Raw genomic sequence first — 19,161 nt, forward strand, 5'->3', positions numbered from 1 at the left:
GCGTCGAGACAAGCCCACTATGGCCACCACCTTCGCTCCAAAACTGGAGCGGCGGAGCTTAGTGGACCCCTCGCCGCCGAGCCCCGTGTCTGACTGGCTGCCGTCATGTCGCTCAGAGCCATACATGTCGCCGCTGACGCTTGAGCTCTTGGGCACACTGTGGCCTGACAGGCCGGCTTGTCGGCTCTGCATCTTTGACATGAAAAGGCTGCAGCACAAGGAGGCGTGCCGGAGAGATGCGAGTACGGAGAGGAATGAGTAACATTAATGGAACTTGAGCCAATGCATTGTGAATAATCACGATACCAAAGAGTGCTCAAAGAACAGGAAACTTAAATATGAATAAAACGTTTGATTGGAAATAACACTGGTACATGCCATCCACCATTAGTGCGTTTGTAATAATGGCGACAAACTATGGTACTGTACAAATTTTTTTTATAACTGGCACAGAAGGCAGGAAAATGGCCTACTTTCACAAAGTATATTATCTTCGCACAAAAAAACGAATGTACAATACAACTCAGGCATAGAATCATACATGTGGGCAGGTGAGCACGTGCGTGCGAAAGTGAGAGTATTCAAGTGAGTGTGTGTGGAAGAGCGCATGGGTACTTGGACGTGGGAGTGCTCTTGTGAGCGGATGTATGAGCGCACGTGAATGTATAAGGAGATGCGGTTTTTATTTAGGCAAAGGCAATGGCAACCAAAAAGGAGAAAATATTTTTAATTTCCAAGATTAATCAAACGTTGTATTTGGATGACATTTCATTTGGTCTCTCAGACTAACTTCCGAAACACTCCGTTTCACCCGTTCTTCCAGACCATCGCATAGGTAGGTCGGACACTGGCGAAATTGACACCTAAAGGATCAAACCCTCACTCTCAATCTTCAACACCGACTCACTGGTAACTAGTGGGGCCTTTCGTGGGGCCTTTCGGTGCACCTCAGAGGTGGTTTCCAATTAGATTGTTTTCGTCCTTTTTTCATTGGCTGTGCCTTTGCATAGCGCAAAAACAAATAACATACACAATATACATTTCCACTGGCGAGTGCAAGGCAATGGACCGGGGCTATGCAATCACCCACATGTATGACAGCAAGCGGCAGGAAGCAAAAGCAGTGGTGAGCAGCAGGTATTGACGTAACAAGTTGGAGGCCTGGTTACCTGACATCATTTTCAGAGCCATGTCTCGGCAATCCGTCGGGCTGAGCTGGTACTTCTGGAACTCCATTGTCCTTTATACCCTGCCCAGGCTCCTGCTGCCCATTCTGTTCATCCCTATCTCCCAGTTCTGGCTTCGCCAAAGTCTCGGCGCGAGGCAGAGGCCTAACCCCAGATCGGTCGGATGGGGAGAGGGGTGAGGCCGTGCGGAGTGGGGAGGGTTGGGGAAGAGGTCACGGCAAAAGGTGTGCACATGAGCAAAGCTTCGAGAATAGTGCAAAGAAAAAGTTTTTAACCAAAACTCACAGGGCACAAATAAAAAAGCAATGAAGAGCGGAAGCATACGTTGCCAAAGAAACACAATAGCCATGGAAAAATCAACCGAAGCCGAGCGGGTGTGTCTACAAACGATAAGATTTGTACATTCTAAATGTCTGTGTCCGATTTGTGGTCGTTGACAAAATAAAGCCAAAATGTGCATCAAGTGGGTCTTGTTTTACACAGCAATCTCTTTAATCACACATTTGTTGGGTATTTTACAATTTAAAATAGAGATGCATCATACCTGTGTTATGTGGCCACTTTTGCTCGGTGGAAAGAGTCAACTTCTAATATGGGTTCATACAATGACGGATTACCTGTGCAACACCTCCCAGATGTGCAGGAATTGGAGCAAAGTTTCGACCAAATTGGGATTGTGAGACTCAACTTGACCTTCTAAATGCAAATTCCATTCTGATAGATCGAGCCATTAGGCAATTTTTACAACCTCATGGTCTTACTATGTTTTATTCACCTGGGTCTCGCAGGAACCAGGTTGACACCACAGAAAATGGAACCCACAGGTCATGTAGCCGACTTGAGTCTCGTCAGAACCAGGTCACACCATGAAAAATTGACCGCACAAGCCATGTGGCCGAGCGAGATTTTGTGCTATGCAACGTCAATCCCAAATTGTCAACATGTCTGCATTTCAAACATCATATAGTATCTTTTGGTGGGAGTGATGGTGTAATCTGCAGCATAAAAGTGGGTCTGTTTTTCCTGGTCTTGCATGGAAATTGCACCGAGATGTTCCCATAAAGCCACAAATTGGTTACGAGTTCAAACAAACTCTCCAACAGAGAGTCAAGTACAAGTCTACCACAAACATAATTTTATTGCAATGCAGCTTGGTGGTGGGGTGGCTAAGGCCTTGTTACATTGCCCTCACTGTGGTGGGGTCGATTCCAAAGACTGCCTGAGGAGGGAATTTCCTCACTCGTGGAACAGAATAGCGACCTGTCCAGGATTTGTTGTGAGCCATGGAAACTTTTCACAACTTGTTGGGAGCACCCCAATACTATGTTAATGGTACGGGTCTCCAGCCTCATATATACAAAGGATGAGGATGTCGGCTTTGGGTTCAATAAATGAAAATGTGGGCCTTGGCTCTATCTTGTACTGCTTTTGGTACAGAGAAGGTCCAAGTCATCTCATAGATACAAGGCAATATATACTCATGTGTGTGTATTGCAATTTTGTCTTTATTTGACATTTTATCACCCAATGTTGAAAGACAATATGCGACTTTCAAAATGACGTAATCTGCCTCAGATGGCTCGGCATGCATGTGCAGAAAACCCTAGTAACGAAGTAAATCAGGGGGCCCCGCCATATTTGATGTCTCTGAAATATGGATTGTAGAATAAAACGATGGAAAAAACTTTTAAAGATGCCAAAACTACTTGTAAACATACCTGCTAGAAAGAGGTGTGCCTCTGCACACCGGAACAGTTGGAGAACTTCCTGATCAACTTGCCCGACACCGATGGGAAGGTCATGTCTGGGGCTTCTCGATGCACAGGGTAATTTTAAAATGACATTTACTATTAACGATTTTTTTTTGTTGTTGTTTTTTGTATACAAGATCGAGGCTCGTGAAAGAGCGAACGATGTTTGGGAGGAGGAGAGAAGGGAGAGTGGGGGGTGGGAATGAGTGTTGTATGGGCTGTGAGTGTCGTTACAAGTGGGTATATATATTTTTGTTTGGTTCCGGGGCCACAAGATAAATATACCAGATTTTTGCATCAATTGGTAAAAGGAGACGCACCCATTGGTGTGTGTGTCCATGTTCCTTTTCACCACTGCTGCCGCTAGCTAATTGTATTAACAGGAAATGGTATGAACCCGACTCCTATCATCCACGGATATTTCTCATCTTTCCTATATTTCCATGAGTTCGATTTACATTCAGGAACACAATAATTATGGTTATTTATCTCAAAATAGCCACTCTTTCATCTAAATACTGAAAATTATGTTTAGAAGATGAGATGAATCACATATTTTGTGCTAGTAACGTCAGGGTAAAAGTGCGCTGCAAACCAAGCCAAAACATTGTAAACACGCATACAGCATATGCACACAAGGCCTAATTTAGCATGCATACGTCATTTTGAAAGTTGCGTATTGTGGAAATAGTTACTTGACTTGTATACTTTGACAACGAGGTGGGCCTTGTACCATTATTGTCGTACTATTGCCAAATACCTGATATTGCGTGTACCACGTGGTCTCTCAGACTGCACGGACAGGTAAGTGGTGTTGCTCAATCGTGACAGGCTGCTTGCCTGTGAATGCGCAGACAAGTCACTCACGTCGCTGTCCGACGATTTTCGTGAAACGACATCCGAACCGAGCCGCCTCTCCCTGAAGACCTTGAAACACGTTTTGAAAACACACATTAGTTCGCAAAGAGTGCAACGGCTGCATAATCTACACAAGGTGTTGCTAGAAATGGCAATGTGCCACAACAAAATGCAATTGAAAAGTTAATAACAACAGAAAGAGCACAATGGCAACCAGAACAAAGACCGATGACACGTCGTCCTGGAATTGTGACTTTTTTGTGTAAAAGAAGTGTGGCGTAAGTATTGGATAACTTGCAGTTCATGGCCAAAATTAAATTGAACTACAGCAAAGTTGAAAGATGGCATCCACCAGGAATGATCCAATTATCAAATTTCAAGGTAAATATTTTTTTCCCCGTTTTAACTCCTGTGACCTATATTCCCCACGGCTGGGGCATGAACCGCGGGTCAAATCCCAAAAAATTGTTACATATTTCATGCGTCCCTCAATGCCGATTGCATATAATGTTTCATCAAAAAATGTTTTAAAATGTGCCAGTAATTTTCTTTTTTTGGTATTTGACCTTTTCACCCCCAAGGTTCATGCCTCAAGGGGTGGGAACGTGTGGTCACAGTGGTAAAAATGGGAAAAAATAAACGTAATTCAAAATTTGATATTGAGTCAATTCCGGTGAACTTTATATAACTTTGCCTTTAGGTGAAAAGCATGGGGATTTGCGATGGCGCACCATCAACTTCGCTCCAGTTCTTTGTAGACATGAGACATGAGATGTACATGCCAAAAAAACAAAAAAAAAACCCTTAGAGGCCATTTTTCCCCGCAAAGCGGGGGTTGGCCTTTTTCGGGCACCGTGGTTGTTGTTGTTTTTGTTGGTCCCCTTTTTGAAGCAATGTTTTACGGCCGGATGCCCTTCCTGCCGCCAACCCTTTTTGTCGCCTTTTACGACAAACAGGGAATTACCAGTGAACTGGTAGTCAATTAGCCGACCTCGGAAGGATGACAGGCTGAGTCAACCCCCTGGCGTTAATTCAGCGATCGACCGGATTCGAACCCAGGATCCTAGGATCCTAAGCTGGCACCCTAGCCGCTAGCCCAACACCAGGCTACACCAGGTGTACATGCCAGATGAATAAAAAAAAATTTCATGGAAACTTGAGAAGGAATTGACTAATCATTAAAACCCATTGAGTGCAATGACTACCTGTACATATCATGTGTAAACTATCCGAAAAAAACTGTACAGGAAGTACATATCGGTGCAGACAGCGTACACTTAGGCCTTACTTTGTACTGTTGAATTGGTTCTCCATCTGCACTCAATGACCCTTTATGTTGTTGATACTTGTTCATTTTCATCACCATTTGTTGCTTTCTTTCTTCAACATCTGCTAGGGCTGGCAGGACTGCAACAAAAGGGAAAATGTGCACAGCCAACTCCTGGCTAACTTCAAAGTATTTCTACCCAAGAGCAACACCGATCAACAAAGGCATCCCCCAAACAGTTCCAGGGCATCTTAAAGGAGTGAGCCTGAACATATAGGGCTGCCCCAACCCCAGGGAGACCACGAACACTCAAAGCCTCCCATGCATGACTCCAAACATATGGGGTCTTTTTGGGATGCCCCCTAAACAAATAAGGTCTCCTCGGAGAGACCACAAACATATGGGGTCTCTCTGGGCCGACCCCAAAAATATGGGGTGAGTCTCCTTGGGGCAACCCCAAACAGATAGGGCTTTTCTGTGGCAACCCCTATCAGCCTAGGACCCCTCAATCCTAAAATTTGGCACATAATATTTGGTTTTAAGCTTTGTTAATTTTATGGTCAGATCGACACTGCAATTGTGACTGTACAAAACATTGTGACTGTATCCCGAGTTACTGCAATTGCTTACCACGCTCCGAGCTGCTCTTTGTTGGCACCTGGGGCAGCTGTCGCCCCCTGCGCCCACCGGCCGGTGTGCCACTAGATGTGTCGAGTCCCACGCTGCTTTGGTGATTCAATCTGCCCATTAAAATGAAGGGTCAAAAATAATCAGGAGAAATCATCAATCAAAATATGGTATTTGGCATTTATCGACTCAATCTCACAGCAAACCCAAATTGCATACTAGGTCTGATCAGGCTAGGTAGGTGTGTGTGTGTGTGTGTGTGTGTGTGTGTGTGTGTGTGTGTGTGTGTGTGTGTGTGTGTGTGTGTGTGTGTGTGTGTACCGGGCTTGATGCCACCGTGCACGAATAACTTTGTGTCACGGCGGGTTGCTAGGCAACCGCAAGTACCAATTAGTCAACCACATGGTCCAGCGTCCTCCATACAATTACTATTTACCTGGAGGTAACGTGGTCTCCCAGCTAGGGGACGCGCCCTTGGTTGTGCACTAATCTTATCTTAATTCGATCTTAATTGGGGTGGGTGAGCAACCGCTAGTGCACACTGGACTTGGATTAGAGCCAATTACATGGGGAATTATAACCTCCCAGACTAACCTATTTGTGGGCAGTTCTGGACCAATGGGGAAAAGATGAACACAGACAGATCGGAAGTAGAGTTCAACAAGAAGGGAATTTATTAGGTACAAGGCAAAGGTATAAATGTAAAATGTGGGGGTGCTGTGCTATTTAAACACTTTAATTCACAAAGCAAATAGTCATCAAAGGGAATCAATAGAAAAAGGAGGCAATAGAAATGTACAAAAATGGGGGAAATTGCAAGCAATGAAGGGTGCAGCGATTTACACTAAGGCAAAATGGATGATAAGCAGGACTTAGCTCCTCTATACCTTACCTACCAGTTATACACAAGACATGGGTACCCAATCAGACCCATCCATGGAGGAAGTCAAGTATAGAAATAAAGAGAAAGAACAAGGTATATCGGTCTCTTGGCTCAATGGGCGAGGGCCGTAGTGCTCCCAGTACCCAAACGCTAAAGAGAGGATTTGAGAGGATGGATACTGAGGGTGTCTAGAGTGCTTGAGCGTCGAGGTGCGTGGGGGGTGGCTGTTGTGTGTGTGGGGTGCGAGAAGAAGCTGTAAAAAGGTGCCTCATTTTGATAAAGGTGCGCGCTCGTTATTGATTGGTCAGAGGAGTATGGCCACGGCAAAGCCGCTAATCGTTGATGCTCTTGCAATCGATGTTGCTCCTGCGTTCAAAGTATAACAATACAAAGAAAGGATAAAAAAGAACGTGTGAGATGAGCCAAGCGTTTGAAAGTCTTAAAAGGGTGTATGTGTGTGTCTTGGCTCAGCCCTAACGTTTGCTTTGCATGGCATATGCGCCGTGTGCCCAATGCTCCAGCTCCCAGCTCTGATCCGCCAAACATGAGTGCCACCACTCAAACCCCGATCATCCACCTTTGAAGCACCACGAACCGAGCACAGGACCAGAGGAGAACCTTAGCCAAAACCAACCACGTACACTAAGTCACTGCCTAGCAAGGGCGGGGCTTAACATTGGATTAAAAACAAGCCTTGGTCTGAATGCCGCTGCCGATTGGCGCACTCCCGCTCTCCCAAGAGTTATTCCCACACACGCAAGACCTCAAGCAGGACTTGTGCTCACTCCGCCCTCCAGCCGTTGGTAATATCTGAAATATCACCCCCTGTTGGTGTGTGTTTCATGTGGGCTCGTTCTCTGGACACGTTACAGGCACAGGTGCGAACGCCGGGAGCTATAATTGTTTGTATGAGCAAACGGAGCGAATGAGGTGTCAACGAGGCGCCAGTGGCCAATTAGCGCCTCGTTGTTCGAGTGTTTTAACGAGGTTTGAATAGGGAGAGCGTCGTCCACCGCCACCATTCCTTGTGCCTTTCCCCTCGGTTGGCTGCAGCATCTGTGGTGTCACTAGATGATGAAGGAGGAATGCAGGCAAGCTGTGTGGTGGAGGTGAAGTCGTGCCCATCCGGTTGTGGTGTCTTTGGGTCTTGGAGCAATGAACGGCGTGTATAATGAATTCGTGCAATGTAACTAAAGTGTGAATAAAAATGTGTACTCATAAATCTTAAGGGTTGTGTGATAAGTGTGTGTTTTTAAAGGAAGATTGTGGTGGGGTTAAGCAAGGTGGCAGTTTAGTCTTGGTGTACGATTCAAACTAACTTTTAGCACGATATGTTAATTAGCTAGCACCTGTGTTGCACAGCTGGTGGTGTGTGTACTAGCCAGGAAGTGAATAGGAAACTGAAACTAGAATTCAATTGTACAGATACAGTATATGGGCACATAAAATAATTTAATTTGAAACCAATTAACTATGTAACTATCACAGAACATGATTATATGAGCTGTCTTAGGAGCACAGTACTTAAGGGCCCATCATATACGGGCCCTTGAGCTAGCAGACGGAACAGGGCACCTGTTTGACGTCCATCGAAGGGATGGCTCACACATTGATGCCTTGCCCTGCATGCGAGACACCAAGGTGACAGTTTGTCGCTGTAGCGGGATTCAAACCCCAGCGATACAGCTCAGATGGCAAGTTGGAAACTCATTGGCCACCATGACAGCCAAAGGGTAGCTTGTCCTTTATTGGTGAAAAATATCCCTCCAACTGCTGTCCCTCCAAGCACCTTTCACTCATTACATAGTCTACATTTAAGCATTCATCTCCATCTGATCCGCAGGTTTTATGATTGTGTTTGACCATTCAAAATGTTTCTTTTGAAAATTTGACAAGCGAAGCAGAATCATTTCCACCCTTCCCTGCAGAACTTCAAGTAGGAGATGCAGCAATATCTCAATGTCACCTACCATCAATCTTTTCTTCTCCCATTAAGCCAACCTAAACCAACCCTCTTAACTTGCAGGTTACCATGTTCCCTCCCTACCCTCTCTCCCCTACCACAGGAAGCAGGAACAACGTTACTGGCCAAAGGGACCATGTACGTGTTACATGCACAAAGGGACAAAATTTCAACCTCCCTCAACCACCACCCGCACCTTCCTCTACCATGCCCAAAAATAGATGAATGTCCAAGCCAGCTGGAAGAACTGCCATCTGGACTTGCCACTGGAAATAGGAAGTAGAAATGGATAAGGAAAGCCCATTTGAGTCAAGGCCGACAATGACCAAACGCCTGTTTATTTAATTAACCTCATTAATTTATTGATTTCCATGTCAATTGCGCACCATGGAACAATGTCATGCCAACAATTGAATCAATCGGAAAAAAATAATAACAATCGGAAATACTCAGAAAGCCCTGGAATCTTCGGTAAAGGACAGACCAGGTGTGCCGATACATTCCTGAAATTGGCAAATTTGTTCCTCACCTGCACGAATCAGGTTCCTTTGTGCCATTGGTTAAAATTCCACACTTAGAGAATAACGTCCTCCCAGGATGGTGCAAAAACCTTCAAATCAACCAAAAAGAGATGAGACAAAAAGGTGACAAGACGATGAAGTGTGAAATTTCAAACAAACAAGCAACATTTGGAATGCAAAACATGAAACATGAATCAAAAACAAAAGATGGCAATGTATCAAAGTAGGAAAGAAATGGTTTAAATTTTATGGTTTAAATTTCAAATCAACACCAAAGGCGACCGTATTTTTCAGCCTATAAGTCGATGTGGAGTACAAGTCGAATTGGCTAATTTCGCCATTTTTACCTCCGCTACCGAAGATGGATGGAGGTTATGTTTTTCCCCTGTCTGTTTGTGTGTCCATGTGTCTGTTTGTGTGTCTGTTTGTGTGTCTGTTTGTGTGTATGTGTCTGTTTGTGTGTCTGTTTGTGTGTCTATGTGTCTGTTTGTGTGTCTATGTGTCTGTTTGTGTGTCTATGTGTCTGTTTGTGTGTCTATGTGTCTGTTTGTGTGTCTATGTGTCTGTTTGTGTGTCTATGTGTCTGTTTGTGTGTCTATGTGTCTGTTTGTGTGTCTATGTGTCTGTGTGTCTGTTTGTGTGTTTGTGTGTCTGTTTGTTTGTTTGTTTGTCTGTGAACAAATATCTCAAAAAGTTGTGGATGGATTCGGCCAAAATTTGGCAGAGAGGTATGTGACAAGGACTAAATGATTAGATTTTGGTGAAGATCCGGATCCGGCTACTATAATTTTTTAAGTGATTTTTTTTTTTTTTTTTTTTTTGTATACTGAATCGAGGCTCGTGAAAGAGCTAACATTTACTTCACAAACAAATCAACCAGACAAACAAAATATATAAAAAGAGGGAGCGGAAAACAAGATGGGGAGAGAAGGGGAAGCACACAAACACAACATTTGAGAGCAGGGAGATGTGTGGAAGGGAGAGGGCTTGGGGGGAGGAGGCGTGGGAAGGGGGGGGGGGGGGGGGGGGGAGAAGTATAAAACACAAGGACACCAAGGACTTCCAGGACAGAAGTTGGTATTTCAAAAAAGTGGCATTGGGGTGAAATTAGCAGGGGTAGAAAAGATCAAGGTTTTGGATGGGGGAAGATAAGAGATGGTGGTGAACAGCTGTTTTAAAGACCTGGAGGGTGGAGTGGGATTGAAGAGAGTGAGGGAGTTTGTTCCAGAGGCGGGAGAAAAGAGGAGTGAAGGTGAGCAGAGAGCTCATTATTCACAAATAGGAGATAAGGCCAAAAACGATATATAGCAGGATATCCCAAATAGTTGTGGACAGATTTGGACGAAACCTGGTGGACAGATTGGGTATGTGACAAGGAAGAATCGATTCGATTTTGGTGAAGATCTGAATATGGATTCGGATACAATAATTATTTGATCGTTAAGTGATTCTTCACCATTGAGAGATTGGGCGAAAAGCGAAATATAACATATTTTAAAAAGTTGTGGACGAGTTATGACTAGGTGAATAACTAGTTATAACTAGTTATAACTTATAACTAGATTAACTAGTTATATCCTAGTTAACCTAGTTATAACTAGGTGAACTAGGTGAATGAGTTGGTTTGGTGATAAGAACAAGCGATTCGATTTTGGTTCAGATCCGAATCCAGATCCAGCCCATTAGTGGGATACAAAACAAACTGTTCAGCCTGACTTCTAGTTCTTCTCTTTGTTCATAGGTAAGTCGATTTGGAGTACAAGACAAAGCAAAATCAATGATGGTATTTTGCAAAACTGTCAATCAGAACAATAGAGGTGTTAATTCCTCCCTGACACTGTCACAACGCATCACTTTGCACGGAACTTCCAGGGCCATAAACATTAATGAGCTGTTTTGTCCACATTATTGTACACCGCACCTTTCCTATGCCATCTCCAGGCGCTGCATAACGTCATTGCCGGGCACCGAAGGGGGCTCGGCAGTGACGCACGCTGAAAGGGAGTACTCAGTTTTCACTCTGGTTGTTGTACACCGCACCTTTCCTATGCCATCTCCAGGCATTGCAAATCGTCATTGCTGGGCACCGAAGGGGGCTCGGCAATGACGCACGCTGAAAGGGAGTACTCAGTTTTCACTCTGGTTGTTTTCTTGCTTTCTTTCTTGTTTTCTTGGTTGTCCGGGCAATATCTCAGCTATCCTTTGAGCTAGGAAGCTGAAATTTCGGCACAATAGTGAGGAGGTACTTTGTCAAAACTGTATTTTTTGTTTTTTGATTAATCAATTAATTGATGAGTTATTTAATTATTAGCGATTAATTAAGTACTTATTTATTTCCTTTCTCTTCTGGCCATGATCTCAGGCACCTTTTGAGCTAGGATGATATTTGGACATGCCAATGACAACGTGATTTGGCTGTAAAATATATTTTTGATTTATTGATTAATCAATTAATCAATTAATCGATGAATTATTTAATTATTCAATTAATGACGAATTTTTTTTTTTAAGTTACAGATTCTGATGAAATGGTGTTGCTTTACGTGTTCTATTAGCGAATTGATTAATTATTTCATTTTTTAATGATTATTATTTATTTATTTTCATCATTAATTATTTATTAATTTTATTTCTCCTCTGGGCAATATTTCAGGCACCTTTTGAGCTAGGGAGCTCGTATTTGGATATGACAATGACCAAGTGATTTGGCTGTAAAGGGTATTTTTGATTTATTGATTATTTAATTAATCGATTAATTATTCAATTATTCAACGAATGACTTAATTATTATTTATTTAAGTTACAGATTCAGATGAAATGGTGGTGGTTTATGTATTCTATGAGCCAATTTTAACTATTAAATTTTTTATGATTTTTTATTTATTTATTTATTATTAATCATTTATTTATTTTCTTTCTCATCCGGGCAATATCTCAGGCACCTTTTGAGCTAGGAAGCTAATATTTGGACATGACAGTGACCAAGTAATGTGACTATAAAGGATATTTTTGATTTATTGATTAATCATTTAATCGATTAATTATTTATTGATCTATTAATTTTTATTTATTTTTATTAATGACTTCTTTAATTAAATTTCTAAAAGATACATCTTCGGATGAAGCACTAGTGGTTTAGTTATGCCATTAGCCAATTGATTAAGAAAATATTTTATGATAATCTTTTATTGATTTTATTTATGCAATTAATCGATCAATCCGTGTACACCTCTCCCTCCCAATGCAATCTCTATGAGCTGCACTGCGGTATTGCCAGGCGACGGAGGCGCCCCAGCAATGCCACGCTGTAGGATATTTAATTATTTGGCATGGGGGCGGTGTACTTTGAATGTATCTGTATTTGTTTGAATTCCTTTGTGGGACGACCCTTCGGATAAATTAGGAAAGCAAATAGTTTTTCAACATGCTTGTTATCATATAGAGGTACGGTATTTAAAACAAGCTACAGAATCATCATCAGCACTGGCTCATAGCACATTGCAGTACTACGCCAGTGCTGAACACATTTCTCGCTGACACTGTATTTCCTGTGCACAGCCACATTACAGTGCCACCATTTTCCTCAGTGAACTTAACAATTTCCAACTTAAATGCTGCAGTGTATGACTTACGTGATCTTACGATGTCTTAAATTAAACCATAGATAAGTCGATTCTGGGTACAAGTCAAAGCCCGGACTTTTGGGAAAAAAGTATTGACATACTGTACATGTACACTGAAAAAATTGGTAACTTCGCTTGTAGAAATTAGGGTATGATATATAAAATAAAAAATAAATATGATAAAAAAAAAAAATTAGGGTATGATGATCGAGAAATATATTTTTACATCAAACTCGAGTGATCTTGTGCTTGGTTTTGGGGTTGCAGTAATTACAGCTACAGTGCCTTCAGAAAGTATTCAGACACCTTGACCTTTTTAACATTTTGTTGTTTCACAAAAATAAAACCAGCCAAAACCAACTCCCCCCACCCCCAAAGCACCACCACCACCACCACCAAATAAGAAACCACCAAATATAAACCATAGAAAAAACATCAAATATAAACCAAAGAAAAACCACCAAATATAAGAAAAAACACCAAATATAAACCAAAGAAAAACCACCAAATATAAATCATAGAAAAACCACCAAATATAAACCATATAAAAAAACACCAAATATATACCATAGAACAAACATGAAATATAAACCATAGAAAAAACACCAAATATAAACCATAGAAAAAACACCAAATATAAACCATAGAAAAAACACCAAATATAAACCATAGAAAAAACACCAAATATAAACCATAGAAAAACCACAAAATATAAAAAAACCACCAAATATAAACCATAGAAAAACCACCAAATATTTAAAAAAAACACCAAAGAAAAACCACCAAATACAAAACCATAGAAACACCGAATATAAACCATAGAAAAACCACCAAATATAAACCAAAGAAAAACCACAAATTATAAACCATAGAAAAACCACCAAATAAAAACCGCAGAAAAACCACCAAATATAAACCGCATAAAAACCACCAAATATAAACCATAGAAAAACAACCAAAAATAAGCCATAGAAAAAACACCAAATATAAACCATAGAAAAAAACACCAAATATAAACCATAGAAAAACCAAATTCATACAATCAGAAGTGCGTTTTCAAAATCAGTAGCATGAGCCAGATTCCTCCAGGTTACGAGGATGATGGAAACAGGTAAGCAACGATCAAGAGGTGAGCAACTCCGATGCATCACCATCCATGTCTAAAATTTTACTTTCCGAGAATTTCGACCACCTGATAACTCGGGATCCATCTGGCTTTTCAGACATGTTTCAAAACAAAATAAATCAATAAAAGTGAAATGGAGCTGGATTGTGTTCAAGTCACGTGCTTGGGACGCAAAGTTAAAATAAAAACTTACACGTTCTGGGTGGTGGAGGGTCCATGTTCTGTACTCGGCGATTCGATCACATGAGGAACAGCTGCTCGGTGGGAATGTATTGGGGCCTGGTTTTGATCAGTGCTGTAAACAAAAACATATTGCAGATGCATGTGCCATCGGGCATTACAAGTCATCAAAAGCAAACTAAACATCCATCCAGTCATGTGAGGAGGTGAGTTCATGGTTTTGTGGGGTGACAAAGATACCTCCTTTGCAACACGACTGGAGACCAGGTCTGAGAGGTGGCCATCTTGTCAGCCGGGTGTGGGGAAATCGAACGAGACCTGCGAGTTAAGGATGAAGATGCTTCTGGAACGGCCAGCGATGCAGCCTTGGCCCCTTTGTAGTTATACCTACGAGCTGGAAAATAACGATCAATATTTAACGCCACGATCACTCGTTCCAGTTTGCGATGAAAGTGGAGCTTTCAATAGATAAAGTCACAAGTGAGTTATGAAGTCTGAAAACAAAATATTTCTTAACCTTTGATTAAAAAAAAAAAAACTGGCTCATGAAAGTGTCAAATCACTTACTCACCGCTTGCAACCACGCCAACTCCATCCTCCGAGTCATAATCTGACACCTCATCCTCACTGATTCGAGTGGACCCTGGTAAAAGGACAATTTTCACGTTCAAAGAAACGTCACTACAGACATGCAGGCCAAAAGCCAGAATCGACCACAAGGAAAGTGAACCCACAAGACGAAATATTAAAGTAAAAGGATAATTGTTGCAGACACGGGCACTCACTTTGTAGCCGCCTGTCCGACACGTGACTTCGACGAGGTAGATATGGAGATTGCTTGGGTAAAGGAAGCGAGGAAGAATTGTGCGTCTGCAGTTTGTACGAATGTGGTTCATCATCCAGCAATGCTGTCTGCAACTCGATCAACACCTAGCAGGGACAGAAGGCCGTAGATGTGACTATGCACATTCATCGTTGATTTTTTTCACGTACAGAAATTGGGTGAGCTTGTAAATGATAAAACATGGCTTTACAACATTGACTTTGTGTCTAAGTCTTGGTACTTTGAATGAATGAATGAATGATCGTTTTAAGGCCATTTTCCCCGCTAGAGCGGAGGTTAGCCTAGTGGGCCCCATGACAATCATGGCTCCTTGTTTGAGGCAATGTTTTTACAGGCAAGAAACACAACCTCGTACCCGGAGTTCATTTGAAATTAAAAGTTTACTCAGACATTAAGCAACTTTGGGTGACGCATTCGTCGACTTGATCTGATGCTCTGGAGTAGAAAATTTATGTTCAGTGTTCCCATCTGAGCACCCGGCTTGTGATGCTTGGATCCCAGATTAAATTCCCATATACACAACAGTTGTTTCTTGGGTTTGTTGATCTGGATAAAGCATTCGATAGGGTTCCACGCGAAGTAGTGACATGGGCCTTGAGGAAGTTAGGAGTGGAGGAATGGTTGATCAGAGTAGTGATGGCATTGTACAAAAGAGGGCGCACAGCTGTAAGGACGAAGGACGGGAACAGTGGTGAGTTTGAGGTGAAGGTGGGAGTGCATCAGGGGTCGGTACTAAGTCCACCACTATTTGTAGCTGTGATGGAGGTGCTGGCTCGGAATGTAAAGCAGGGTTTACCGTGGGAGTTGTTGTATGCAGATGATCTGGTGTTGATTGCAGAAAGTATGGATGGACTGAAGGAGAAGATGAACAAGTGGAAGGAATGTATGGAGACAAAAGGTCTGAAGGTGTATATCGGAAAAACGAAGTTGATGGCAAGTGGTAAAGCATGCGGTGAGGTGGAAAGAACTGGGAAGTGGCCGTGTGCTGTGTGCAGGAAGGGTGTCGGAGTGAATTCCATTCAATGTACAATGTGCGCTGAGTGGGTTCATCAAAAATGTAGTGGTCTGAGAGGGTCATTAACCAGTGTGGCAGCTACATTCAAATGTAAGGTGTGCACAGAGGGAGCTGCAGATGGAGGAAATGTTGAGTTGGATCTTGGAGACGGCGTGAAGCTGGAAGGTGTGAAAACATTTTGCTACCTAGGAGACATGCTGAATGGAGAAGGTGGATCAGACTCGGCAACGGTTGCTCGAGTGAGATGTGCATGGAAGAAGTTTCTGGAACTGAGTGGCGTGCTGATGAGGAGGGGAGTGTCTTTGAAGCCGAAGGGGAAAGGTGTATGCTGCATGTGTGAGAAGTGTTATGATTTATGGGAGCGAGACATGGGTAATGAACGTAGAGCAGCAACGAAGGTTGGAAAGGGTGGAAATGCGAATGGTTCGGTGGATGTGTGGAGTATCGTTGAGAGAGAGGAAGACAAATGATGAATTGCGAAAGATGATGGGAATAGAGCATGTGATGGATGCTGTGAAGAGAAACAGGTTGAGATGGTTTGGTCATGTGTTGAGGAAGGATGAAAGTGACTGGTTGAGAAGAGTGAACGCACATGGAAATGAATGTAGAAGGAAGTAGAGGACGGGGAAGACCGAGAAAGACTTGGCTAAAGGAGGTGGAAGAAGAAATGCAGGCAAGGGGGTTAAGAAGGAGAGATGTAGAAAATGGGGCAAAATGGAGAAGATTGTCATGGGGCCCGCAAGGCTAACCCCGGCTCTAGCAGGGAAAATGGCCTTAAAACGCCTGTTGTTGTTTGTTGTTGTATACATAACTGATTTGTCCATCATGTCCGATAACCGCCATAAGCTCATGTAGAAGTACACTGATGCCTCCTAATGTCGAGCGTGTAATGTATGCACAAGCTCCCCACATGTAGTTCCCATGAGCAAATCATCCCAGTGTTCCTCACCTCCCCCAAGAAGTGGCTTTCCTGATCATGGACCCGAGTTTGGTCCCATAGTGTGAGCTCCACCATACGATCATTGACCTCACTCCAGCGAGCCAGTCCAAATACGAATGTCTGACCCCACTGTGGTTCCAGGGTTTTCCGGAGGGTCTTTGTACGGCGCTTGCTCGCTTCACTGGGGGCAAGAATGACAAAGGCTTGTTTCGGTGAGGCCTTCAAAAATACCGGTGTGTGTGGTGGAGTGTATGGCTGGTATGCAAGGTGTGCAAATGCATAAATGTTCCCATACCCGGACTTCATTCCAAGTCGGGCCTTCGAGATTGTCGGGCCTTCGGTTTAATTGGGAGCATGATGCTGTGGTTTCCACAGTATATCATAACATTCAAATGCTATAAACAGTGAGTCAGTAAAACAAGGGGCATAATAGCAAATTGTAGGAAGGATTGGAGCAGAAACATGGTGTATCGGTGTAAAATAAAACAAAAACAAACAAAAGACAAAAAAAACTAAAGTGTCCGATGAAAAGGAATGACTAAGCCATTGTGAAGCTGCATCACTATTCATGGCTCTCTTTGGTTGCCATTTACATGAGCCTATGCCTGGGTCATCAAGTGTCTCCGTTACATCAGTGGTGCATGTATTACAGTGTAAGTAAGTAAGTACATGTAGTGTAAGTGGTTTATCACACTCCGAGCGTGGTAAGAGCAAGAGTGAGATCCTGTGGTTGGAAATGCATTGGATCTTCACGCCGAGGGCTTCGTGCCATCGTTTTGGTGAGGTAACCACTAACTTACTCATCAGTGCTTTCCTGTTCAAACACGTGGGTTTAGTGGTTATCGCCGCAAAAACTGTTTGTGGCAAAGTCATTTCATGGATGGATGAATGTTAACTGGTCAAAGCATGTTTTGTATTAATTCATACAGATACTAATTTACAACATGATATCACAGACTTATATGGACATAACCACTACTTGTGATATTGAACACGTAAAACATGTCCGTACGCGATGGTATTCAGGTGTGGTTGTGCAGTGTTTGCATGCGACGTTGCGCCTGCGTGAAAGCCAAAGGACCTGCGATCAGGTAGGAGATAGAGTTTAACGTAGGGGTTGCACAGTCGTCCATCCACTCTGGAAGGCAGGTCAGTGGCTGCGATAACTGTCACCACCAACTGCTGCTCGGCATCATCAAAACACAATCGTACCTGCAACAGCAAATGCAATGTCCCGTTTGCTAATGCGCGAGGATGAATCCAAAGCCCGCACCCATCTCTCCCTCCACTCTCCCCCCTCCCAAGCACAGCACAGTACCTTCAATCTGGGGGTCCGGCTGCGCCTCCTAGCACGACATCGCTTCTGAACCAAGGATGAAAATACAAAAAGAAAGCAAAATGCAAAACATAAGTGCAAGCACAGAATGAAAACAGACCCATAATGACCACAAAATGTTGCAAATAATAAACGAAAGCCTTCACAAACACCACAGGTACCAAAGGATGTATGCACGATACGAGGCAGCACGAACGGCATGATGACGTCCTGGATCCAACCTAGATGGCCGTAATCAAAGGCTTAAATCCCAGTGTTCCTCACTTTGGAAATCTTTGGGATTTGGCTTAAATCCCAGGAAGCCTGTTCGACTTTCACATCTGAACACTCATTTGGAAATGCAGTGATCCCGGGTCCAAATCCAGTATCCGTTGACTTATCGCGTCCTCATTGAGCGACTCATGTGCATAAAAGCTCTTCCATGTACAAAAAAGTAGATAAAGAATATATCGCTTTCAGAAGATCTTTGTCTTTCCATTATTGATTGTCTATTTTAATTCGGTTGTTTGTCATCATAATGTAGTGCGGAGTCCAGGGAGTAAAGTGGAGGAGGCATGCCGAGGGGGTGGGGGGAGGGGCAAACTAAGAAGGAAAATTGAATAGACAGAACAAGTAAGAGATGTGGATGTCGTGATCGAGAAAAGAGCAATTTGAGGGATGGGATGATGGCAGAGTGAGGTGGGCAAGGAGGTTGGGGATAAAGCAAGCAATGATTTTTGTATACTGAATCGAGGACCGTGAAAGAGCTAACATTTATTTCACAAACAAATCAACCAGACAAACAAAATATACAAAAAGAGGGAGCGGAAGACAAGATGGGGAGAGAAGGGGAAGCACACAACCACAACATTTGAGAGCAGGGAGAAGTGTGGGAGGGAGAGGGCTTGGGGGCAGGAGGCGTGGGAAGGGGAGGGGGAAGGGAATGATGGATTACGATTTCAGAGAAAGGGATAAGCGAGGCACCTGGTGCAGACACTCTGAATAACCTGAGCATGGCGGAAGAGATGCACACATACTTAAACTCTTCTACAACAGCAGGG

The 19,161-nt window shown here is 43.0% G+C and overlaps 1 protein-coding gene across 1 annotated transcript in view; it reads right to left on the minus strand.

Moving 5' to 3' along the window:
- LOC137438833 (regulating synaptic membrane exocytosis protein 2) overlaps window positions 1-19,161 on the minus strand; it is a 63,679-nt gene that overhangs the window by 15,954 nt on the left and 28,564 nt on the right. The window contains exons 11-23 of the mRNA XM_068134227.2: window positions 18,104-18,148; window positions 17,867-17,997; window positions 16,795-16,966; window positions 14,772-14,916; window positions 14,558-14,629; window positions 14,227-14,380; window positions 14,000-14,101; window positions 9,066-9,146; window positions 5,694-5,803; window positions 5,085-5,203; window positions 3,699-3,865; window positions 1,170-1,331; window positions 1-208 (exon numbers count right to left, since the gene is read on the minus strand). The exon at window positions 1-208 is cut by the window's left edge and continues 31 nt beyond it. Of these exons, the coding sequence (XP_067990328.2) occupies window positions 1-208; window positions 1,170-1,331; window positions 3,699-3,865; window positions 5,085-5,203; window positions 5,694-5,803; window positions 9,066-9,146; window positions 14,000-14,101; window positions 14,227-14,380; window positions 14,558-14,629; window positions 14,772-14,916; window positions 16,795-16,966; window positions 17,867-17,997; window positions 18,104-18,148 (1,668 nt within the window). The remainder of the gene's footprint in view (window positions 209-1,169; window positions 1,332-3,698; window positions 3,866-5,084; window positions 5,204-5,693; window positions 5,804-9,065; window positions 9,147-13,999; window positions 14,102-14,226; window positions 14,381-14,557; window positions 14,630-14,771; window positions 14,917-16,794; window positions 16,967-17,866; window positions 17,998-18,103; window positions 18,149-19,161) is intronic.

The sequence above is a fragment of the Myxine glutinosa genome, chromosome 13, assembly GCF_964187855.1.
Source record: "Myxine glutinosa chromosome 13, kmMyxGlut1.1, whole genome shotgun sequence".
Taxonomy (NCBI): Eukaryota; Metazoa; Chordata; class Myxini; order Myxiniformes; family Myxinidae; genus Myxine; species Myxine glutinosa.